This window comes from Cherax quadricarinatus, chromosome 40 (genome assembly GCF_038502225.1).
Source record: "Cherax quadricarinatus isolate ZL_2023a chromosome 40, ASM3850222v1, whole genome shotgun sequence".
NCBI classification, from domain to species: Eukaryota; Metazoa; Arthropoda; class Malacostraca; order Decapoda; family Parastacidae; genus Cherax; species Cherax quadricarinatus.
In genome coordinates, this window is record NC_091331.1 from 11,022,968 (window position 1) to 11,050,215 (window position 27,248).

The 27,248-nt window shown below is 39.5% G+C and overlaps 1 protein-coding gene across 4 annotated transcripts in view; it reads right to left on the reverse strand.

Annotated features, from left to right (window-relative positions):
• LOC128687429 (U2 snRNP-associated SURP motif-containing protein) overlaps positions 1–27,248 on the reverse strand; it is a 148,299-nt gene that overhangs the window by 51,464 nt on the left and 69,587 nt on the right. For all 4 annotated transcript variants that reach the window (XM_070092698.1, XM_070092695.1, XM_070092696.1 and 1 more), the window contains exons 16-17: positions 9,654–9,843; positions 1,467–1,710 (exon numbers count right to left, since the gene is read on the reverse strand). In XM_070092698.1, the coding sequence (XP_069948799.1) occupies positions 1,467–1,710; positions 9,654–9,843 (434 nt within the window). The remainder of the gene's footprint in view (positions 1–1,466; positions 1,711–9,653; positions 9,844–27,248) is intronic.

The window sequence follows — 27,248 nt, forward strand, 5'->3', positions numbered from 1 at the left end:
ATCAGACACAGCTAAAGGGTTAATGTTGTTCAGTGAAGCATGCTATACCCACCCTTCAGTCATTACACCATGACGCTACCTTGCAGCATGAGAGTTATAGCTGGCAGATACATAAATTTAGTTAATTCTGACTGACAAAACTAGTAACAAAATGATCTACAGTTTTAATTCCAAAATTATACAGCAAATCTCTTATGTTAGTTTTAAAATAATTGTAATGTTGAAGAAAGCATTTAAATACTTGATACATCAACAAACAGTGATACTGAAGGGAGCAGGTATCCAATTTTCTTCTTGGTCATTACAAGTGTATTTTTTTTCTAACTTTTTTTTTTAACACAGCTGTTTCCCACTGAGGCAGGGTAACCCAAAAAGAAAAACTTTAATAGAAAGAAAAACCCAAAAAGAATGAAAAAACTTTCATCATTATTCAACACTTTCACCATATATAATCACTGTCTTTGCAGAGGCACTCAGATATGATAGTTTAGATGTCCCTTCAAACTGACAGTATCCCAAATCCCTCCTTTAAAGTGCAGGCCTTTTACTTCCCACTTTCAGGAATCAAGTCCAACAGAATGACACCAACTTTGGTCCAACCTCATTACACAGCTCTCCTATCATCCTTTATTAAATAGTGTATCCATACGACTATATCAAGGACGTGCCTAGCATGGGCCAGGAATCCTTCATCACAATTTTATCTCAGAACTGCTGCATGATGCTAAACAGCTAATGTGTTCCCATTCTCTTCAATCACCCTATACTTTATCAAACCAGATATTCATCTTGTCTCCTAGTTACTAAAAATAAAATAAAAAAAAAAGTTAATCAAAGGTGTAAAAGCTTACATATGATACCAACACATTTTATACGAGTATGAGGCAAGGGTTTTGAACATTGCAGCAAGAAGGCCAGAGGCAGTAAAGTCATGTTTGAGAGCAATGTGTGATGTGAATATTCAAGAGAATTTGAAGCATAAGCAATGTGAGGTTAACAAGGGTACAAAAGAGGCTGAGGAGGAGTAAGTGAGATGGTTTAAGTATGTAGAAAGAAAGGAGAGGGATAGAATAACAAATAGGGTGTGTAATTATATCTGGAGTGAAAGGTAGGAGGGGTAGGGATTGTCACAGAAATGGTTGGAGGGATAGGAGTACAGGAGGCTACAACAGGAGCATCTAATAGACGTGTGTACATGTTCGATAGGAGTGAATGAGACAAATGGTTTTTAATAGATGTGCTGCTGGAATGTGAGCAAAGTAATTGATATGAAAGGATTCAGGGAAATCTGTTAGCCAGACTTGAGTCCTGGAAATGTGGGATGCTGCAGTCAAAGGATAAATAATCTGAAGTGTGATGTCAGCACACTTCTAGCAAGACAGAAATCTAATGAATGATAGTAAATGTGTTTCTTCGAGTCACCCTGCTTTGGCAAGAAATAACCTATGAGGAAAAATAAAACTTACATGGAGCACCATCTATGTCATCATCATCATCGTCATCATCGTAGCCAAGTAGAGCAGAGATTGCAGCACTCTTCATTAATGGAGAATTGGCAATTGGTACACCATCTATATCTTCTTTCTCTTCATCTTTAATGGGTATGCCATCTACATCATCTATAGGAATGCCATCTACATCATCTGATGGGATTTGCCCTGGATCAATAGTAACCATCATCATTTCTTCTTCCATCTCCAACTTAGGCTCCTGGATGAATATAAAATTTACAGCAAATATTAACAATGATATAGTAATCATGCTGCTTAACATTTAAGCACATTTTACCATCCCATCAGCTTGGAGTAAATTAAATGTGCAAAATTACAAACAAGTTTACTAAATACAACTACAGTAAGAACAACTTCAGTGTAAAGAAAATTTATTTAGTCTACAAACACCAATAAGAATGTATTTAACCCTTTCACTTTGTCACACAGATCTACGGCACTGATGCCAAGGGTCCCTCATGTAGATCTCAGTTGTGAGCTCAGCTCTCTCAAGTAAGCTGTGAGCAGTAAATTTTATCCTAGACCTGAAAGACTGGGTCTGTGCACCGAGTCTGCACAGTATAAAAAATCCTGCCCCCAAGCAATGTATGATGGGGAAAAGCAAACCTCTGATATTGCATTTGGTTTAAAATAGCAACTTTGAGTTTTATAGGAAGGTTTTCTTAGTTTTATTAGCTGTTTCTTGGTAACAATTGATAGAATGGAAGACATAATACTGAAACAGAGGTGATTTTGGTTGGTTTCAGGCCCTGAAACAACTTGAAATGGGATTCAAATTAGCAGAAATATTTTTTTTTTTTACTTTTGACATCCCCTGGTCTGTTTTATGGGTTTTTGCTAGGTCTGTTACAAATATTGGGACACCCTAAACTATGACCAATCATTCCTGGTTATATTGTATTAGAGAAAAGGGGTAAAACTTTAATTATTTGTGATGATGGATTCAAAATGGAGGGCAAGTGTAATATTGAAAAGGCCTGAGAAAGTGATTAATGAACATAGAATAGGTTGCTTTAGTGATTGGAATACATAAAAGTGCTTATTTTGGATTCTGTTTTTGAAGTGGAATTTCTTGAATTCATTGTAAAATTGCCCAAATTACCAACTATGTGGACTTGTAGGGTAGTTCTGATAGTTGAAAGGGCAATTCTATGTATTCAACTGATAAAACAGAGGCATACTAGCGTAACTGCTAAGTACTTAGTCAATTGAGCAATTGAATGGGTTTAAAATAGGACTAAGTGGTTGGAATTTCCGAATAGTGAACTGCGCCAAGACTGCCAACTTTGTACCTCCGTAATTCTGTAAGCTTTCCATCAAAGTTCATATTGTAATAATGTTGGTAGAATTACCGACAATATGTAAAGTAAAAGGACACTAGTGCAACTAATGTGACATTTTATTGTGGCAACGTTTCGCTCTCCATGGGCTTTTTCAAGCCGTAACGGATTGACAAAGCTCCTGGAGAGCGAAACGTTGCCACAATAAAATGTCACATTAGTTGCACTAGTGTCCTTTTACTTTACAAAGTTCATATTTTTGGTGTCATTAACTTCAGAAAAAGATCCTCTACCATTTCATTTTTTTTTCTTAAATCCTGACAGTGAAAGGGTTATTAATATTCTTGGAGCTTGGTTTGCACTTGATAATGCCACTGTGTAGTGAAACACTGTACAATAAAGACTCCTCTGCTGAATCAGTGTCCTACTCAGCAGCTTGACTGATAGCCCTTCTGTAACTGTATAAGAAATGTGGAAATGAAATCAATGTTATGCAGCAATAGCATATATCAATTTAGTGAGAAATGGGCTCTTGAAAACTCCCAGAAAAAAAAAATGCATTATGGATGAAAATGGGAATTCTAAACAATCTTGACTTGTGAAAAGGAAATACTGTGAAGTTTGCAACATCTATCCTGGCATAGATACCTCAGGGCCATCAATGAAAGATTAACATTTTAACAGATGGTGAGTTATTGGTAGCTTTTCTTACCGTCCTCCACACACTGCACTTGCCATTCTATCTCATGGTGATCCATGTGCTGAGTAATCCCTCTTTCACTCACTGCCTGCCAAGCTGCTGAGATTTCTTCCCAGGAACTACTGACCCTGTTTCATCTATTGCATGTTTTACCTGATGTACAGTAACCCAATAAACCACAGAAAGTCAGTTTTGTGTCTCCAGCTCACTCTGCATGCTACATTACAACACTACCTTGTCTTCCGTTCAATGGCAAAGTTGGACTGGCAAGTAAACATACAGAAACAAAGAGAATGTGGACTAGCCATTGTTATGTCCTCTCTGGCAAGTACTGTAGGTCAATGAGAGTGCAGTTAGGCTGCACAACATTGTCCTAAAGCAACTGAGAAATTTTATTATTATTTTTTATTATCACACTGGCCGATTCCCACCAAGGCAGGGTGGCCCGAAAAAGAAAAACTTTCACCATCATTCACTCCATCACTGTCTTGCCAGAAGGGTGCTTTACACTACAGTTTTTAAACTGCAACATTAACACCCCTCCTTCAGAGTGCAGGCACTGTACTTCCCATCTCCAGGACTCAAGTCCGGCCTGCCGGTTTCCCTGAATCCCTTCATAAATGTTACTTTGCTCACACTCCAACAGCACGTCAAGTATTAAAAACCATTTGTCTCCATTCACTCCTATCAAACACGCTCATGCATGAGAAATTGTAGGGGAAAAAAAAAAAAAAAACAGCAGGGGAAAAAGAATCAGTACTGCATGCCATTAATCTAAAAAATCAAGTGATGAGTGAAATATCATAATTACACTTTTTTTTTTTTTTTTTTGCCTTTAATAGCAATGCACCTTTGATATACCTTTGCTATGTTTTGAGAGTTTTCCTACTCCTTCAGCCATCCTGGGCCAAGCTTGCATGGTCAACTTAGCTGTTACTGCTGGCAGCCCACTGGCCCACACATCTGTCATGGCTTGGTCGATCCAGAACTTGGAGGAAATAATCTTGTTTCCTCTAAAATGACCTCTACACTTGTTCTAACAGTGTTTCTGATATCTTCTGGCAGGATGTTCAAAAATCTGGGATCACACATGTTGATACGTTCTCTTACTGAACCCACAGCACCCTTGCCTTTTATGGGATATATTTTAAACATTCTCACATCTCTCTCACTCCAATATGTTACGGTAGTATGCAGATTTGGGACCAGGCCCAAGTACTTTCCACATATATATAATTCTATCTCTCTCTCTCTCCTCTGCTGGAGCAGAGGAGAGAGAGTGAGTCACAGACAATTCAGTTACGTATTGACAGGTTATAATATGACAGAAGTCTATGATCTCTCAATAATGCTGGAAGCTGAAGCCATAGTCAGCATGTCTCTTCACTTCTCAAAGACACAGCCTGATACACCTTTTCACTGGCATTACTAAATCCATTCCTTCCCTAGGTTTTCTTTATCTGCTAATCTCACTCCAAAACTTTCTTATTCTCAGCAAAATTTGCTGACAGAACTTCACCCACTCTCTCATCTGCTCTCCTTTTACACTCCCTCACCACTCTTAACTCTCTTGGTTATTACTATCTCAAATGTAATCATCTTAAGTATACCTTTGTTTGGTAAAATTTGGCAAGAAAATGAAACATTTGTATAGGTATGGATAACTTGATACAACTCAAGCTGTCAGTGGCATTGTATACTTTAATTAGAAGGTAGCTGATGTGGTCTGCCACATATTTACATTAATATTTTTTCTTTGTTTGGCTTCATCACATGCACTTATCTTCTGTATATATTCATTTGGTATAAATATGGCAGGTTCTTATAATGTATTTTGTTAAGGAAAAAGTGACATTTTTACACTTATTGACATGTAGTGTGTATGTGCTGATACACTATAGTCAACTAAGCCCAGTAGGCCCATGTTAACCCTCCACATACCTTCCAATGCTATCAATAATGATTAAGAGAATGTAAGGAAAGAAAAACTACAGTACTGCTTTTAATGTACTGTCAGGATACAGATTTTGGTGTGTGTGTGTAGAGGGGGGTGTTGGAAGTGTGTGAAAAGTGACCGATCTATCCTTTCCGTATGGTCTTCAGATAAGTTAATGCTACTGCCATGAATGTAACCCACAATAACAGTACATTATCATACCCACTGCACATTAGCCACCACTGCCAGCAAGGCTGACACCTTCAGGTCACAGGACTGATCTTCAGGCAATTCCTACCCTGGCCAATATAGTGGAGATAGAGATAGAGATAGATAGATAGATAGATGGAGAGAGAGAGAGAGATATAGATAGATAGAGATACAGAGATATAGAGATAAAGAGAGATAGAGATGATTAGATAGAGATAGAGAGAGATAGAGATAGATAGAGATATAGATAGATAGATAGATAGAGATAGATAGATAGAGATGATTAGATAGAGATAGAGAGAGATAGAGAGAGAGAGAGAGATGGAGAGAGAGAGAGATAAAGATAGAGAGAGAGATAGAGATAGAGATAGAGATAGAGAGAGAGAAAACAAGTAAATCTCATATTGGAAAGAAGACCAAAAGTGGAATGACCTCAATGAAGAAGTCGTGGAGATAGACCCCATACATACTTTTAAGAATAGGTACAATAGGGCCCACAAGGTTAAAAAAGAGTGAATCTGGTGAGCAGCAAGTTGAGAGGCAGGACCAGAAGCTAAGACTTGTCCCCTGCAACCACATATAGGCGAGGGTAAACGAGGTGAACTGATCATGTAGTTACATTACATAACTAGTAACCACTATAATTTTAAGAAATCCCTTACATACACTGGGCATTAATTACTTCCTAGTCTTTCCAGGAAGAAATTCAGCATATGCATAAGTGAAGCTGCAGGTATTACCTAGTGGATGAAAAGATTATTCAGAGACTACAGAAATTATTACAAGGGGTAAACCTCCCCATTTCTTCCACTCCAGTAACCCTGGAGCAATAAGTCAACAAAAAGTAAGCCATCTAGGTAAAGTACATAATCAAGTTCATGGACAAGACAGACGAGACTGGTCCTGATACATGCCAGCAGTACCATCAATGGGCACAGGAACAATATTCATAAAACTAAAACATATGAGAAACACAAGTAAACAGAATAAAAGATCCTTATGGTATAAAGGTCCTTCTAGAGCACAAAGATAAGCCTGAATAAGTAAAGCCAGTCACAACTGTGACCAAGAAATTTAACAAGTGCAATACAACTGATCTTAATTGTTAAAATGCATCTACAAGCTGTCCACATCAACTAATACGGAAGACACGTGGAGGCACAATGATGGTGAGAAATCAAAAGAGCTACCTCTCATATGGTTGGGACAAAAAAGTACAGGGAACTTGCAATGATGAAACACAAGAGTCCTGTTGCAAGACCTTCAAGAATGGTCTTGAAACCAGAAACAATGGCTGACAACATGGTCAGGAACCATGGGTGAAGTGGAAGAATGGAACTATGTTAATGGAAGGAAAACTGTGGGTAGAATAGAACTATGATAATATAGGGGTAACAACCTGCAAAAGTATGCCACCATGCTTTGCAGGATAGGTGTTTTGGGAAGTGAAGTAATGAAAACTCGAACCGAACTCATAAAATAACACCTTGAACTAAAAGAGGTAGTTAGGAAAAACATGTTATTTCATTATTCAGCTGAGTGGCAAACAACAGCTAGGGATTTACACTGAGATGTAGTTTCTCTAATGAGCAACTAGAAAAAATGTGTGAATCATATTAGATAAAATACATAGCCTTCCAGGTAAGTGTAACTGTAGCTATTTAATATAAAATAAACTGGAAAGAATTGTCACCATTGTTACGAGATTATTCATGAATGACATGCCTGAGTCAAGCTGAAAATGTGGTGCAGATGTGCAAAAGAACACACATCACTGAGTGTGTAAGTGAAGGTCACTAGTGTTAAAATGCTGACAATGACCACGTGTTTCCTCAAACCATACCACGGGCAGGATTTGAACCCACGGTCAGAGAGCCTCAAAACTCCAGACTGTTGCGTTAGCCACTGGACCAGCTAGCCACAATAAGTTTCATCCAACTAGGTATATTTCTACACCATAGGAAGGTTAGCATAGGCACCACTGGTCACAGTGGTGCCTATGCTAACCTTCCTATGGTATAGAAATATACCTAGTTGGACGAATCTTATTGTGGCTAGCTGGTCCAGTGGCTAACGCAACGGTCTGGAGTTCTGAGACTCTGACTGCGGGTTCAAATCCCGCCCATGGTATGGTATGTTTGCAAACGTGTCATTACGATTTCGTGAGTCGTGTTTCCTCAGTAATTTTTGTGAAACCAGACAAAAACTGCAGTGAATTTGCTCTGGTGACAAGCTTTAGGGACCTGAATAAACAGCTTAAGTTATACACAGGCTTTTAGAAAGCTTCATAAAAGATAAATTTCACTTATTTTTCCTCCCTTTTCTATGATTAAATTTTAAATTTTAACATACACCATGACACTCGGTGAAAAAGACTAAGCCTGTCTGATCACTACTGTACGTTATATAACCAAAGATGACATGCTTTTAAACAATGCCCTGTAATAGTAGTCAAAACTTACACTCCAACAGCTCGTCAGGTCCCAAACACCATATGTCTCCATTCACTCCTAACACACTTATGCACACTTGTTGGAAATCCAAACCCCTCGCCCACAAAACCTTCTTTAGCCCCTCCCTTCAACCTTTCCTAGGACGACCTCTACTCTGCCTTCCTTCCACTACAGATTTATACGCTCTCCAAGTCATTCTACTTTGTTCCATCTTCTCTAAATGACCAAACCACCTCAACAACCCCTCATCAGCCCTCTGACTCCACATCTCCTAATTTCCACACTACAGATTCTCTGCATAATATTTACACCACACATTGTCCTTAGATACGACATCTCCACTGCCTCCAGCCTCCTCCTTGCTTCACACCCATGTAAGAGTGTTGGTACCACTATACTTTCGTATACTACCTTCTTTGCCTCCATGGATAATGTTTTTTTTTTTTTTTTTGTCACCAGATACCTCAAAGCACCACTCGCCTTTTTTCCTTCATCAATTCTATGGTTAACCTCGTCAACCAAGTGAAGTCCCATATATCTCAGTACATTCACTTCTTCCATACTCCCTCCCTTCAATGTGATATCCAATTTTTCTTTATTTAAATCATTCGATACCCTCCTCACCTTACTCTTATTTATGTTCACTTTCAGCTTTCTACCTTTACACACCCTCCCAAACTTGTCCACTAACCTTTGCAACTTTTCTTTAGTAAACTTAAGTCCCTCTTCCCTTTATTATTATATTTGTTTTATATTTAGGGATGTTAGAGTTAGGCTGGCTACAAGATTATACCAATAATAAAATATAGCATCTTTGGTAAAATGACTGATACAAAAAATAAACTCAGTGATAAAGCCTTAATTATAGTTTCAAAAGGTTCTTTGGCTCATTCCCTGCCTTTGGCACATGACAACATGATAAAAGCACAACTGAATTGACAATGTGTACTCCAGATCTTGAGGAAACTGAGAAAGAGGTGAACATGAGGCAGGAATTCACTGTGACCATGACATATGGTATAGGTTCTGAGTCACCCTCCTGAATGATTAAAATGTTGATCAAAGAAATGGAGCAACCCTACCCTAGACTGAACCTAAATGCCTCCTGTTCCCCAGGTACAATACAATCCTTATGGGTTTAAAGTTTTCCCCATGGATATAACAATAATAATCATAATAATAAAATAACACTTATTTGATTATGATAATATATACAGCATTTGCAACCACTGCAATGTCTGTCAATAAAACTAGCTGCATCTGAAGTGTTCTGTGACACTCACTTGGATAAGTTTAGACATAAGTATATACATCTCTTCTGACCTTCAAGCTAGCACACAACAAATGTTTGACCACTGAGTTAATAGACTTATTAAATCAAATGGGCCAACTAAAAAACTCCTTTTGTAGAGTCAGGAAAATACATAAGCTATCAGAATGGCCACACAAATCAATTTGAATGCTGCTACGTATATAGTAAGAGTATACTAAAAAAGTCAATCAAGAGAGCATTCATTATCATCTAAACATGAACTTTATAAGATAGAAATTTTTCATCCTTACTCTTTTCACTAGGCCTAAGAACAGGTTTTGAAGATGGATTAGGAACTCGTGAGGGTAAATGGCCCAGTCTTCCCAGGCACGGCAACACTGCATAATACGTTGCTTGACCTGCTCTGCTCGAAGCCGAGACTCCACAAGATTATACGCTATGTGAAGGCCTTCAAATATTTCTGCTAGTTTGGCCTGAAAGCTGTACATAAAATATAAATACAGTCATATACAAGGTTCTGTTAAGAAAAGTATAAACAAAATCAAAAATAAAAAAGAAAAGAATAATGTTAAAAATTACTGCATTACTTAAAAAACAGTTTCCTTACAGTGTCCCAGTAAACTAACTACTTGATAACATACATCTGAACATTCTTTAGTTATTTAAAATTCAAAGACTTATTCATGAATGGTAGTGAGAGCTGCAATTAAGAATTCAAGAAAACAAGTAGCAGAGTGAAAGACAAGTAAGAGGCTTTAAGACAAAGCTAGGTGAGTAGTAGATATTTGTGAATTTGATGTAGTGGAGAAGTTGAAAAAAATGTGAAGAAATAGAGAAATAAATATGGATAAAGCACAAGTAAATAGACATGGCCTGCTGCTCTTATTAAATCTAGAAAAATGAAATAAGCTAGTGAGGACAGACATTATCAGTCTTCAAGTAAACTTTTGTTAACCAGAGCAAAGGGAAATGCTACACATGGTACAACGAAGAAATTATGTTACTGATGAATTAATAAGTGTATACGTGTGTGTTGGATTGATAAAAGCCAGGAGACCAATTTAGCCCTTGGGACAAGGGAACACCCTATAGCTTCTGGAGCAGAGCTGGCTAATTCCACACCAGCAATGTCAGCTGATTTAACAGAAAGAAACAGTTCATCACTCCCCATATATGGCAGCAATGAAACTTGTATTGGCACTGTAATATCCACTGCTTCCTTATTCACTCAATTACTCCATTATCTATTAATGATTTGTGTCAATTTACAATTCCATTATTTTCTCTTTACATCATTCTTATGCTCATGGAAGTGCTAAATCCATAGAGGCTGCAGCACAGCAACTGGGAAATGGAAGGTAGTCAGGTTTGATCCAAAGAAGGAAGACTTTCTTTACAGATATCTATGATGAACTCGTGTTTAAAGATGTTAACAAAAAACAAACAACCCACTGTAAAAGAAACTGATCAATTCTCCAGCAAAGTATTATTTTCTAAAGCACAGTACAAACTATTCTTTAACTGTATCAATTTCTTGTTTCTCACTTGTATTTTCATATAATACAAGATGACCTACCTTTACCAAAGGTTTATTACACATACTTTTCAGCAAGCAAAACAGGTTGAGAGGGTGTACAAATCTGAACTGGATGGAGTTGATGCTAAACCATGTGTTAGACTGGAATGAGGGGAGGCAAGTGTTCTACTGAATTTATGTACTTAAAAAAAAAACAGATAATATATATATGAAAGGACTCGTGTAAAATGGCAAGCTGGACTTCAGTTTTAAACACTGTAAAGTTCAATGCCTTCATCTGAGAAGTAGGATGAGCATATTGCAGTTCAGTAGGTCAGCAGTGGATGTGATGTTTGTACTCTCCTGTTAAGATAGCTATTGTGTGATAAGAGTTTGCCAATGAATCACCCCTGCCTGGTGGATAATTAAAGTTATAAAACCTTTATCTCTACCTTGCTGCTGCTTTTACATGTACATTCTACCCCAACTCCTTGTCTCTTTTTATGCTATAACAGGCATGACCATTTTTCTCACCGAGTCTTTCCAGTGCCTTTTTGCTTTTCCCACACCTGTGTACTTAATGGGCATATTTATATTTTGCTTCATGCATGAAGTTTTTCTATGGTTTTTGCTTTTCCAACACCCATTTACTTAATAGGCATAATTAAATTTTGTTTCATACATCCAGCTTTCTATACGAATCCCTCAATCAACTCTTCCTTTACTTATTTATTCCTCAACAATTCTTATATTAGCACTGTAACGTGGCCACTAGCAAGGGGCATAACCCAGCCTAGTGTATCCAAAGGAGATACAGGAAATTTAATAGTCTAAAGCTGCAATAAATTCTTGTACTGCCTCAATAACGTACAGTGGACCCCCGGTTAACGATATTTTTTCACTCCAGATGTTCAGGTGCCAGTACTGACCGAATTTGTTCCCATAAGAAATATTGTGAAGTAGATTAGTCCATTTCAGACCCCCAAACATACACGTACAAACGCACTTACATAAATACACTTACATAATTGGTCGCATTTGGAGGTAATCATTATGCAGGGGTCCACTGTACTGCAATATAAATGCAAGAGTTCAAAAATTTTCAGACATACATGATTCTTCAAGATACCTTCCAAACTCCATAGCATCTCTGGAAAATACTATTACCATACTACAGTAAAATAATCACAGCAAAATTTATAAGTGAACTGTCAACTTATTCACATCTCCTAACAGCTGTGTCCACCAAGTCCTCTTCATTGCCTGTTTCATACCCACTTATCCTATCTTCATTATTTTTTATTTTTTGGGGGAGTTTTCTTTCATTTTTAACTATACACTTCCTTAATTCTGTACTTAACACGCTACTCTTACATTATTACATTCAGCAGCGAGTGCTAAATCTACTGGGGTCATACAGCACTTGGGGAAATGGGGTGTAATTAGGACCAATCAAAGGAAGGGAAGGCCTGGTCCAATTACAGCCTCTCCTCACTTAACAACAAGAGTTCTGTTCCTAAGACCACATCGCTGAACAAATTCTTTGCTAAGTGAGGAGCATACTATAATGGTAGTGAGTTTGTCTCGACCATCTTTGATATTGTTTTAATGTCACCTTTGCACCATTTATAACATTTCTGGTATATTTTCAAATGTTTATACAGTAGTGTACTGTATACTGAAATAAACAGAAGAGAGGAAATCAGCTCTAATATACATTATTTAGGTATGAATACTGGTCAGAGAGCCCGTCGTAAGTCCGGGGCATTGGTAAACAAGTACGTCGCTAAGTGAGGAGAGACTGTACTTGATTTAACCCTTTCACTGTTGAGACTCTTGCTCACAAACTTGCTCTTAGTGTCAAAGAATTAAAAAAAAAATTATTTGTTTTCTCATGAAATGATAGAGAATCTTTCCCCGATGGTAATGAAACCAAAAGTGTGAAATTTGATGGAAAACTTAAGGAATTATGCTCTCGTGAAATTAGGGGTCTCAGAGATATTTAACCCTTTCAGGGTCGAGAGGTCCTCTCCTAAACTTCTCAGGGTCGAAAATTTTTCGGGGAAAAAAAAATTTTTTTTTTCTTATGAAATGATAGAGAATCTTTTCCCAATCGTAATGACACCAAAAGTATGAAATTTGATGGAAAACTTATGGAATTATGCTCTTGTGAAGTTAGCGGTCTCGACGATGTTTATGCATCGGCAATTTCGCCCACTTTCAGCCCTATTTTCGGCCAATTCCAGTATACTAGTTGACAAATACCATAACTATTTCACTAGAACTTCATTTTTTCTATTGAATGAGTACAAGAAACCACCCATTTACCAATTTCAACTATCCAACAAAGTGGTCAGAAATTGGCAATTTTACCAATTTCAGACAAATTTCAAAAGATGCCAATTTCCAAATAGGGTCCAGAATAAACAAGACATTCCTGGCACTAAAATAACATTTTTTCTCTGTTCATTAGTCATGTCCCCATGCCCCTCTTACATTTCTTTTGCTTTCCACTTTGAATTTTTATTCTCACAAAAAATAGAAGATTTACTGTTATGCAGACTACTGCATTAGTGTAGAAATGGTATAAATAATATCAGCGCACTAGTGAAAGAATATTAGACTCACCAATTGATGTGTGTTGGACACGTGGCATGATTTGTTTACTTTTGAACTTTGGCAAAAAATCGAATATTTCTGCTACTTTGAGCTCAATTTCAAGGTACTTTTCATTGTGAAACCAATAAAAATCATCTCAATTTCTGTAATATATCTTCCATTCTATAAAATGAGACCAGGAAAACTAGAATACAATCACAAATACCATACGAAAATACACGGCAAAGTTGCCGTTTTAAACCAAAAACATGGTCAGTTTTTTTTTTCTCATTATGCACTGTGTGCTGCAGGATTTCTTTTATACTGTGCACACTGACCACAAAGACCCATTATTTCATATGTAGGCCTACCATCTTTCTCTCGCTAGATTTGAAGGAGCTAGAATTTACGTGTACTAGTACGTCAATAACCCTGATGCGTAAGATGTACTAGTACGTCGGAAACCCTGAAAGGGTTAAGCATCAGCGATTTCACCCAAAGCCCTATTTTCGGCCAATTCCATTGTTCCAGTTGACCAATCTCTTAGCTATTTCACTATAACTCCTTTTGTTCAATTGAGTACAAGATACTGCCCATTGACCAATTTCAACTACCCAATGAAATGATCAGAAATTGGTAATTTGGCCAATTTCATACAAAATTCAAGTAAGGCCAAATTCAAAACAGGGTCCAGAATTAACAATGCAAACATTCCTTGCACTAAAATAATAACATCTCTGTTCATTAGTCACGTCTCCAGGCCACTCTTACATTACACTTGCTTTCCATTTTTAATTTTTATTCAAACAAAAAATAGAAGATTTACTGTTATGCAGACTCCTGCATTATTGTAAAAATGGTATGAATAATATCAGCACATTTGTAAAAGCATATTAGACCCACCAGTTGATGTGTACTGGATACGTGATGTGATTTGTTTACTCTTAATTAATCCACCTATTCCTAAAGCATTACCATCTCTCATACTCCCTCTCCTAACACTGCATATGGTGCCTAATACTGTGCATCTTATAACGCATACTTTCTCACACTCAGGCCACAATATGCTTCACACAAATACATTTGAGATGAAACAACCAATTCACAAAGTTCTCTCGCTAAATACTTTCCTTTCTTGTACATCTTAACCTGACATTTTGGTCATAGTACCAAGACACTTGAAAATCACCAAATTTAAAAAAGAACTCTACAAATTCAAGCCTTTCATACAAGTTACTTCTAAGGAAGAAAAGAACCATGCCTTGACATGTTAGGCATTAAATGATGATAACATTCTGAAGCACATCTACAAGAAACTAACTAGCAAAGACTACTTAAACCCTTGACTGTCGCAACCCCCAATCCTGAGGTGTCTCCTGATTTTTTTTTTTTTTTTTTATTATCACACTGCCCGATTCCCACCAAGGCAGGGTGACCCGAAAAAGAAAAACTTGCACCATCATTCACTCCATCACTGTCTTGCCAGAAGGGTGCTTTACACTACAGTTTTTAAACTGCAACATTAACACCCCTCCTTCAGAGTGCAGGCACTGTACAGTGGTCCCTCGCTTTTCGTAGTTCTCGGCAATCGTAAATTTCGCCAATCATAGGGGTATTTTCGTATAAACATGGAGTCGCTTTTCATAGGTTGACTCGCGAATAGTAGTTCGTCCAGGACGCTTACGCACGGTGTGAGCCGGGGAGGCCTCCCTACCCAGCCAGTCTGGCATTATTTACCAGTGAGTGAAGGTCCCCTCAAGTGCTCCTACGAAATATTTCATAATATTCCACTCATTTTAGTGCTTACAAGTACTAAATAAGCTACCATGGCTCCAAAGAAAGCTCCTAGTGCCAAGCCTGTGGTAAAGAAGGTGAGAAATATGTACAGTGACAAAGTCTTGTACCATTTTAGGGAAGTGTTAAAGAGACGCCAGAAACAGAGCTCTCTCCACAGTTACTTTGCGAGACAGGACTAGAGTGACTCTCAAGGTGGTCCTAGTGGCATTAAGAAACAGAGAAGAGAAGCAACCCCAGAGAAGCAATTGGTACCTGAGGTGTTGCTGGAAGGGGATTCCCCTTCCAAACTGTAAATAATCCAATCTCTCTCCTCCTCCAGTCTCCCATACACTAAGAAGAATCTCCAATAAAGGTAAGTGTTATGCTGTTAATGTTTCATTCATCATTTCCCATTGTATTGTTTATGTACTAAATGTATATTTCATGTAAAAATTTTTTTTGTTTTAATACTTCTGAGTGTCAGAAACGGATTAATTGTATTTACATTATTTCTTATGGGGAAAATTGATTCGCAAATCGTAAATTTCGTTTATAGTAGCTCCTCCAGGAATGGATTAATTACGAAAAACGAGGGACCACTGTACTTCCCATCTCCAGGACTCAAGTCCGGCCTGCTGCTTTCCCTGAATCCCTTCATAAATGTTACTTTGCTCACACTCCAACAGCACATCAAGTATTAAAAGCCATTTGTCTCCATTCACTCCTATCAAACATGCTCACGCATGCCTGCTGGAAGTCCAAGCCCCTTGCACACAAAACCTCCTTCACCCCCTCCCTCCAACCTTTCCTAGGCCGACCCCTACCCCGCCTTCCTTCCACTACAGACTGATACACTCTTGAAGTCACTCTGTTTCGCTCCATTCTCTCTACATGTCCGAACCACCTCAACAACCCTTCCTCAGCCCTCTGTTCAACAGTTTTGGTAATCCCGCACCTCCTCCTAACTTCCAAACTACGAATTCTCTGCATTATATTCACACCACACATTGCCCTCAGACATGACATCTCCACTGCCTCCAGCCTTCTCCTTGCTGCAACATTCATCACCCATGCTTCACACCCATATAAGAGCGTTGGTAAAACTATACTCTCATACATTCCCCTCTTTGCCTCCAAGGACAAAGTTCTTTGCCTCCACAGACTCCTAAGTGCACCACTCACCCTTTTCCCCTCATCAATTCTATAATTCACCTCATCTTTCATAGACCCATCCGCTGACACGTCCACTCCCAAATATCTGAATACATTCACTTCCTCCATACTCTCTCCCTCCAATCTGATATCCACTCTTTCATCACCTAATCTTTTTGTTATCCTCATTACCTTACTCTTTCCCGTATTCACTTTTAATTTTCTTCTTTTGCACACCCTACCATTTCAAAATTCTTATGAAATGATAATCTTTTCCCGATTGTAATGACACCAAAAAAACGAAATTTGATGGAAAACTGACGGAATTACGTTCTCGCGAAGTTAGCGACCTCGGCGATATTTACAAATCGGCGATTTCGCCCACTTTGAGCCCTATTTTTGGCTAATTCCATTGTTCCAGTCGACCAAACTCATAGCTATTTCTTTAGAACTCCATTTTTTCTATCGACTGAGTACAAGAAACTGCCCATTTACCGATTTCAACTACCCAGCAACGTGGTCAGAAATTTGCAATTTGGCCAATTTCATGAAAATTAAAAAATATGACAATTTCAAAATAGGGTCCAGAATGAACAATGCAGACATTCCTGGTTCTAATATAACATTTTATTTGTTCATCAGTCATGTCTCCAGGCCCCTCTGATATTACTCTTGCTTTCTATTTTGAATTTTGATTCAAACAAAAAATAGAAGATTTACTGTTATGCAGACTACTGCAATACTGTAATAATTGTACAAATAATGTCAACCCATTCATGACTGCATATTAGAATGACTAGTTGGACATTTATTGGAAAATGACATCATTTGTTTACTTTTGAACATCGGCAAAAATCAAACATTTCCCCTACTTGGAGCTCCATTTCCAGGTTCTTTTTACAGTAAAACCAATCAAAATCACCTCTATTTCTATGTTTTCCATTCTATCAAATGAGACCAAGAAAACGAGAATACAACCATAAGTACTATACGAAAATAGACCACAAAGTCGGCATTTTAATTAAAAAAAAAAAACGGTCAGAGTTTTTTCTTTCTCATTATGCACTGCGTGCTCCAGGATTTTTTTTTATATGTTGCACACTGACCACACAGACCCATTCTCTCACATGTGGGCCTACCAGCTTTCTCCTGCTTGATTTGAAGCCGCTAGAATTTATGAGTACATATACGTTGTGGCATGCAAAGAGTACGTAACCTTTATTCGGCGCATGGACACACCCTCATTTACAGGCTATCTCCCCCAACCAGCGAACCAGGTTGCTAAGAGTTGATGATGGGGCCCCATCGTTCAACTAGTGACCAGGTTCTAGCCAATAAGAAGGTGGGATTGGCAATCGCAGAGGTTATGTGGATACCGCTCTCCTGTCTGCCCTTGTCATTCCCATTCTAGAGCTGGTTGAGCACGGTCTGCTATCTTGTGGCTTCTATTTCTGCCTTGCTTACCGTGACATGCACTATACTTATTACTGTACATAGTGTACATATTGCTGTTCTAAATTGGTGAAGGATAATATAAGTCTAAACTTTTTCTGCTGTGTTTATTTGCTCCCATTACACCTGGGATAACAGGCCTTTGAAATCCTAGGTTGTAATATGGGGGCCTGTCCGGGAGCTGGAGCTGGACTTAGAGAAACGGTTGAGCTTAGGGTGAAGCTTGTAGCAGGAACATTGTGTAGCTTGCTGTCTCGCTTCGCTTTACAAATTTTGCGTGTCAGTTGTTTATGATCAGCCTTGCTTTTGTGTGATCGTTCAACAGCTCGCTACTAGCTTGTTCAGTGTGCTCGCTTCGCTACGGTCAATCTTGTGTGCAGTCGGCTTTGCTTGTATGCGTATTCTGGAATCGTACTGTGCATAGCTAAGCGTGTTCTGCAAATTAACGTGTTACGTTGGGGTATTCGTACTGTGCATAGCGAATAACTTATGCCACCTAGACGAGTCAGACGCCTGGTGTCGGCATATACTTTGCATAACCTACCTAAATTGTCCCTACAGCGTTGTTGGCAAATTGCTCGTTCCATTGGCATTCCCTATAAAACTCTTACAGCTGCGCAACTGCGTTCACTTATTGCTGACAAACTTATTGAAGAAGAGATGGCACATCAAACTCCTCCCTCTACGGGAGCTAGGGAAAAAACTCCTATGTTCTCGCATGAGGAAGATGATACACCTACGGAGCAAGATGGTCAGTATAGTGCAGCTGGGTTGTCTCGAGGTGAATCAGCGTCCTTGGCACTTGAGCTGGCAAAAATCACGCTGGAGCAAACTAGGGAACAGAGAGCATTCGCAAGGGAAGAATTTGATAGGGAAAGAGAAAGGAGGCAGTTTTCGCATTCTGTAAACGATTTCAGTTTACAAAAAGCAGTACAGCTTGTTCCCCGCTTCAATGAGGCCGAACCAGAGCAATTTTTCGAAAGCTTCGAAAATCAGGCTCGAGCCTTGAGGTGGCCGGAACAGCACTGGGCAGCGTTGGTTCATACAGCATTATTGGGTAAGGCACAGGAATTTACGTCGGTGTTAACTGATGCTGAATTCTCTGATTATCAAATAGTGAAGACCACAGTGTTGGGAGCATATACATGTATCCCAGCTAAATATCGTAAGACCTTCAAATTGAACAGGCGGCAGCTTGGTCAATCCCTGGTGGACTTTGTGAGACAGCAAACCAAAGCTTTTACCAGCTGGTATAAAGCGAGTGGTGTCTCCAACTTTGAGGAGCTGGTGCAGCTTATTCTGATTGATAACCTGCTGGAGTCTGTGGGACCCGAGGTTCGTGTCTTTCTGCAGGATCGTGACTTAACCACTGCATTGGAGGCAGCCAGGTGGGCTGATACCTTCGAAACGAACCGCTCCTTGTCCGAGCGGTCCCGTCTCTCTTTTCAACAGTCTGGCGTGAGCAGAGATCGACAACATTGGAGAATGAAGTGCCAGCCGGAGGGAGAGCGTCTACGTCATCCAAATAAGTCACCTGGTGAGCCACGCTTCTCAACATATGGTCCCCCTGCGGAGAGGCAAACTACTTATGGAGCATCTCGACAACAATATCCAGAGAGGCACCAGCCAGAACGACACCACTTGCAACGTCATCAGGGAGTAAAGGGCAAGCCTGTCGTCTGCTTCAGGTGTAATAAAGTAGGTCACATCAGTTCAAACTGCCCCCAAAAACCTCAACCCATCGGGAAAATCTCTAATATCCCTAGTAACATGTCCCCTAGAGAAGTAGAAAAAGGTATGGCCCCTTATTATTGCAAAAGTCTTATTTCCCTTCAGGAAAACTCAGAACCAACTAAAGTAAATACCTTTAGAGATACTGGAGCTTATTGCTCACTTGTCAGAGAGGGAATATTACCCCTTTCAGAGAATACTTCTTTGAATTCCTCTGTTTTATTGGAAGCATATGGAGGAGCTATATATTCTGTTCCTTTGCATAAAATTTATGTACAGTGCAAATATTACACTGGGTACTTGACTGTAGGTGTCTCAAAAGGATTTCCCATGAAAAATGCCATGTTATTACTGGGTAATAACATTACTACTGTTAGTTCGTGTCCTGAACCTATAATGATTAATGTTTCTCCAGTGTTGGCCATAACTCGGGCAACATCCCAAGGGTTGTCTGGAGAGAATGTTGACCTATCCTTGGACGACTCCGATCTCGGAATAGCCACGTTGTTTTATGAGACACACCGGCCGGAGTCTCGTAAATCAAGTGAACAGACCCCGATCAAGCCTTCCTATTCCCAGGTTGCAGGATTGCCAGATGTCTCTGTTTCCATGCCCGAGGGACTGTCCTTCCGGGAGGAACAACGAAAGGACCCTTCTTTAAAATTCACTTTTCAGGCAGCCATGGGTAAATCCTCTTTGGGTCATCCAGTCAAGTATGAAGTTAAAAATGATTATTTGGTCTGCACTGAGACTGGTAAGGAGATAGAGGGCTGGCAATTATACGACAGGTTAGTGGTTCCAACCAAGTATAGACCTCAGCTATTAAATATAGCTCATAATACGTCATTAGGAGGTCACTTAGGAATTACAAAAACCTTGTATAGAATCACAAAAGAATTTTATTGGCCAAAATTAAAGAAAGATGTGAAGAATAATATTAGGTGTTGCCGAGAATGTCAGCAAGTTGGAAAACCTGGACATTCCATTAAACCTGCACCTCTCCAACCCATACCTGCTGATGGAGAACCTTTTGCAGATTTAATTATAGATTGTGTAGGTCCACTACCTAAGTCAAAGTCTGGAAATCAGTATTTATTTACAATTATGGATAAAGTAACCAGATATCCTGAAGCGATCCCAATGCGTAGTATCAATACTAAAGCTATTCTCAAAGCTTTAACAAAATTCATATCTTGTTTTGGCATTCCTAAAACTATACAAAGTGATCAAGGTACTAACTTCACTGCCAAAGCATTTAGGGAAGTATTAACTAGGTTAGGGATAATTCACAACTTATCCACTGCCTATCACCCTCAGTCCCAAGGCGCCTTGGAAAGATTCCACCAAACATTAAAAACAATGATGAGAAGTTTTTTCATGCACTTTCCGACAGATTGGGATAAATCTCTACCGTTGTTGCTGTTCTCAGTCCGAGAGACGGTGCAAGAGTCTACAGGGTATAGTCCGTTTGAGCTGATCTTTGGGCACAATGTACGAGGTCCTCTTCGGGTGCTCAAAGAAGGATGGATGGGAGAAGACGTAAGCTCAGCACTCTACAACCCGTCTTCAAGGTTGCAGGTGGCAGGTGAGTTAGCCAAGGCTAACCTAAAGACAGCTCAAAGTAAGATGAAACAGAGGTATGAGAGAAGTGCACAATTCCGCTCCTTCCATCCAGGAGACAAGGTGTTGGTGCAGGAACCTATACCTGGCCACACCTTGAAAGCTAGATTTACGGGACCTATGCAGATAGTAAGTAGATTATCTGATTTAAATTATGTGGTAGCTCCCATTGATAAGACCTCAAAAACAAAAACTTACCACATTAATCAAATCAAGGCCTTTCATACACCAGATAAAGTCCCAGTAATGACTCTGTCCTCTACCTCTGAGGACGACTGACTCTTTGCACTCTATCTCTGAAATTAATACTAAACTTTCAAATTCTGTCCTCCTCAAGGATCCTAGTCCGTTAATGGATGGATTATCTGAAATACAAGCAACCAATTTAACTGAGCTTCTACAGTCATATCCTAATATTTTTTCGGATGTGCCGAAAAAATGTACGTTAGGTTACCATGATGTAGATGTGGGAAAATCTAAACCAATTAAACTCTCCCCCTACAGAGCTAATCCTGAAAAGCAAAGGCTACTTCAGCAGGAAGTAGACTTCTTGTTAGAACATGGTTTAGTGGAGGAGTCATCTAGTCCATGGGCTTCACCGTGCATCCTAGTAAAAAAGGCTGATGGAGGGTTTCGTATGTGCACAGACTACCGTAAAGTGAACGAGGTCACAATTACAGATGCTTACCCTCTTCCTCGTCTGGATGACGTAATTGACTTTGTGGGTAAGGCTACTTTTGTGTCCAAATTAGATCTCCTTAAAGGTTACTATCAGGTACCTTTGACAGATAAGGTGAAGGAAATCTCTGCCTTCGTAATTCCAGGAGGTCATTATCAATACACAGTTACCCCCTTCGGAATGAAAAATTCCCCCTCTTCATTCCAGAAACTCATCCATCAGGCTATTAAAGGACTTGAAGGCACGGCAGCATACCTAGATGATATTGTTGTGGTGTCTGATACTTGGGATCAACACCTACTTAGACTTAAAGCTCTGTTTGAGACCTTTAAGAATTCCCAATTAACAGTTAATTTATCTAAATCTTCCTTTGGCCAGGCCACTGTCACTTTTCTAGGCCATGAAGTAGGTAGTGGTAATGTTGCACCTAAACTTGCTAAAGTTCTTTCGATTAAAGATTATCCAGTTCCTCATGATAGGAAATCTCTTCAACGTTTCCTAGGCATGATAGGATTTTACAGAAGATTCTGTAAGAATTTCTCAGATATTGTAGCCCCTCTTACCTCTCTTACCAGTCATAAAGTTCCCTTTAATTGGACGTCAGATTGTAACACTGCTTTTAATAAAGCAAAAAGATTATTGTGCTCTGCACCCATTCTCCTGTCTCCAGACTTCTCCAAACCTTTTTCATTACAGGTTGATGCTTGTGAGTCTGGGGTTGGGGCGGTACTATTACAAATCGGGAACAAGGAGCTGCAGCCAATTGCATACTTTTCAGCCAAGTTCCAGCCACATCAGAGAGCTTACTCTACCATTGAAAAAGAAGCCCTCGCGCTGGTAATGGCTTTGGAGCATTTCGATGTTTATGTGGGCCAGACATCGCAGGTGGTCACAGTCTACAGTGATCACAACCCGTTAGTCTATCTCCAAGCCATGAAGAATCACAACACAAGGCTTATGCATTGGACGCTCAGGCTGCAGCCCTACAATATAAAAATTAAATATATTGCCGGCAAAGAAAATGTGTTGGCAGACTCTTTGTCAAGAGTCTAGTTTAATATTTTATTTAGGTTAGGATGTATTTGTGGTAACCCCCCTTTCAAGCTCTTTTTTTTATCCCCTGATGTGGGGGTTTTTTTTAGTGAGGGGATGCGGGCTACCGTCCGCCTGTATCTTGGACCTATGCTAGCCTGTCTGACTGCTGTCTCACTCTAAGTTTAGGGTTTGGCTTTTGGTCACTAGGAAAGCTGAGCTCTATCTAAGAGTTGGATGGTGGAGAGGATAGGCGGTCCCATTATTTTGTGCCATGGCGGCACGGTTACCACTGGGAGGTGGCAGCCTAATCCTGAGCCTTCTCGGGGGTGGGGGTGTGGCATGCAAAGAGTACGTAACCTTTATTCGGCGCATGGACACACCCTCATTTACAGGCTATCTCCCCCAACCAGCGAACCAGGTTGCTAAGAGTTGATGATGGGGCCCCATCGTTCAACTAGTGACCAGGTTCTAGCCAATAAGAAGGTGGGATTGGCAATCGCAGAGGTTATGTGGATACCGCTCTCCTGTCTGCCCTTGTCATTCCCATTCTAGAGCTGGTTGAGCACGGTCTGCTATCTTGTGGCTTCTATTTCTGCCTTGCTTACCGTGACGTGCACTATACTTATTACTGTACATAGTGTACATATTGCTGTTCTAAATTGGTGAAGGATAATATAAGTCTAAACTTTTTCTGCTGTGTTTATTTGCTCCCATTACACCTGGGATAACAGGCCTTTGAAATCCTAGGTTGTAATATACGTCAAACACAGTACCTCGTAAGACGTATATATACGACCGAAACAGTCAAAGGGTTAATACCTAATAATTCACATAACTAAAAAAAATAATTGGTTTCTTTTTTTATGTAACGAGGGCATACAGTGATGAATTTCTACACTATGAACAAAAATACAGTGGTATCCTGAGTTTCGAACTGCTCCCAACTCCACCAATTATATAAGTGTATTATTTTTAGTGCTTTTGTAAGTGTATTTTTGGGGGTCTGAAACGAACTAATCTTTTTATTTTTTTTATTATCACACTGGCCGATTCCCACCAAGGCAGGGTGGCCCGAAAAAGAAAAACTTTCACCATCATTCACTAATTTACATTATTAATTTACATCATTCACTAATTTACATTATTCCTTGCGGGAACAAATTTGTTCAGTAACGGCACTCGAATAGCTTTCTGGAACGAAGAAAGTTCGAAACTCAGGGTACCACTGTATACTGAAGATGCTTTCTGCTCTCTGATATTCCTACTCCATCTCCTCCACTCCTGTAAACTTTGAGTGCTTCACATGTGCAGTTGGAGAAAAAAGTTCCCTCACTCTCTCTGCTGGACAGAAATGTTATTTGGCAACTCAGACGTAGTAAAGCATTTATGAACGAATTAACGTAGCTTGTAATGACAATGTTGAGTGGTATGTTCTGCATATCTCCTTACAAGTAATTTATGTTCTCATATATATTAGATGGTTTAGATAATGATGGTTGTAGCATGCATTTATTTTCCTGGTTTTGATTAACCATTTCTTTTTACAAACCTTGCCAATGTTGCAGTTTCTTTGGCATACAATTGTATAATATGTGCAATCAGATTTAGAGGTGAATGGGGAATCCCAGTTTTTGAACAACCATTCACTAGTGAATTCAATTATGATTGACTTTTAAAACATTTAGTACTAAAACATTTTATACCTTTGACCTGTTTACATATGCTGTGACAAAGCAATTAAAAATAACATGTGTGCCTACCAAGGAGTGTAAAGCTAAACACACTGGAATGTGGATTCAGATGGAAATACGTATTTGTTGGAGTGATGTCGGATCAATGCAGTGTGTGGCAGACCCCTGCCATGCCTATAGTATACTGATTTCTTAACTGCCCATTCCCTCTTTTAATATTCCTATATATGCCTCTCTTTTGACCAATGAGATGTTTTAATCTATTGTTTATCCATCAGGGATAATTTTTGTTAGATCTAATTTCCCTACTCGGGACAAAAGTTGTCTGGGCAGCCAGCACTATGCTCTGAAATACGTCATATTGGCAACCAACTCTACCAACCTGACACATGGTAAGGTTGTCCCAATTTAGCCCACCCACATAATTTCTCATACCCATGAAATCGGCCATGTGGAAATCTGGGACAGTGACTTGATTGCAATTATCTGGGTAATTCCATGATATATTGAAACTAAGTGATTTGTGATCGCTTTTCTCTAGCTCATCACTAACCTCAAGATTATTAACTAGTGATTCTTTGTTGGCAAGAACCAAGTCAAGCAGATTGTTTCCTCAAGTTGGTTCTGTCACAAACTGTTTTAAATACAGTGGTCCTTCGTTTTTCGTAATTAATCCGTTCCTGGAGCCGTTACTATAAACGAAATTTACGATTTACGAATCAATTTTCCCCATAAGAAATAATGTAAATACAATTAATCCGTTCCTGACACCCAGAAGTATTAAAACAAAAAAAATTTTTACATGAAATATACATGTAGTACATAAACAATACAATGGGAAATAATGAATGAAACATTAACAGCATAACACTTACCTTTATTGGAGATTCTTCTTAGTGTATGGGAGACTGGAGGAGGAGAGAGAGTGGATTGTTTATAGTTTGGAAGGGGAACCCCCTTCCAGCAACACCTCAGGTACCAATTGCTTTTCTGGGGTTGCTCGTCTTCTCTTGTTTCTTAATGCCGCTAGGACCACCTTGAGAGTCACTGAGTCCTGTCTCGCAAAATAACTGTGGAGAGAGCTCTGTTTCTGGCGTCTCTTTAACACTTACCTAAAATGGCCCAAGACTTTGTCACTGTACATGTTGTCAACCTGGCTTGCAACAACCTTGTTAGGGTGATGTTTCTCCATAAAGCTTTCCATCTTACCCCACATAGTAAAAATCTCTTTAATTTCTGAAGAAGGTACCTTCTTCCATCTCTCTTCCTCCTCCTCTGCAGCAGGATTCTGAGCTGCGATGTGTTGCTCTTCCTGCTGAAGCTCTTGCAGCTGCTCAGTGGTGAGCTCTTCGTTGTGGTCTTCCACCAATTCTTCCACATCCTCCAAACTCACATCCAACCCCATGGAACTCCCCAGTGCCACAACTGATATTACAACAGACATAGGCTCATCAGGGTCAGTCCCAAACCCTTCAAAATCCCTCTTGTCGACACAATCTGGCCACAATTTTCTCCAGGCAGAGTTCCAAGTCCTGGTAGTCACTCCCTCCCAAGCCATACCTATAAGGGTTATGCAATGGAGGATGCTGAAGTGTTCTCTCCAAAATTCCCTTAGGGTCAAGTGAGTGTCTGTGGTCACAGTCAAGCACCTGTGAAACATTGCTTTTGTGTAGAGTTTTTTAAAGTTTGCAATGACCTGCTGGTCCAATGGCTGGAGGAGAGGAGTGGTATTTGGGGGCAAGAACTTTACTGTGATGAACCCAAACTCCTCGAAAATTAGGTCATCCAAGTTTGGAGGATGAGCAGGTGCATTGTCCATTACTAACAGGCACTTGAGATCCAATTTCTTTTCCAGGAGATACTCCTTCACACTAGGGCCAAACACTTCACTGAACCACTCAACGAAAATTTCCCTCGTGACCCATGCCTTACTATTAGATTTCCAAAACACACACAATTTACTCTTCATAACATTGTTTTTCCTAAACACTATGGGATTTTCAGAATGGTACATTAGTAATGGCTTCACTTTGAAATCCCCACTAGCATTAGCACAGAACATTAGCTCAGCCTGTCTTTCATAGGCTTGTGTCCTGGCATTGCCTTTTCCTCGTGTAATGAAGGTCCTCTTTGGCATTTTCTTCCAAAAGAGGCCTGTTTCATCACAATTGAACACTTGTTCAGGTTTCAGTCCTTCAGCCTCTATGTACTCCTGGAATTCATGCACATATTTTTCAGCCACCTTGTGGTCCGAACTGGCAGCCTCACCATGCCTTACCACACTGTGTATGCCAGTACGGTTCTTAAATCTCTCAAACCAGCCTTTGCTGGCCTTAAATTCACTCACATCACCACTATTTGCAGACAATTTCTTTACCAAATCTTCATGCAACTGCCTAGCCTTTTCACAAATAATCGAAGTCATAAGAGTATCTCCTGCTAATTGTTTCTCATTTATCCACACCAATAATAACTTCTCAACCTCTTCGAGTACTGGTGATCTCATTTTTGTCAGCATAGTTACCCCCTTTGCAACAACAGCGTCCTTGATTTCCTTTTTCTTGGCCACTATGGAATATAAGGTTGTGTAGGGTTTCTTATACATCCTGGACAGTTCAGCCACACTTGTACCACT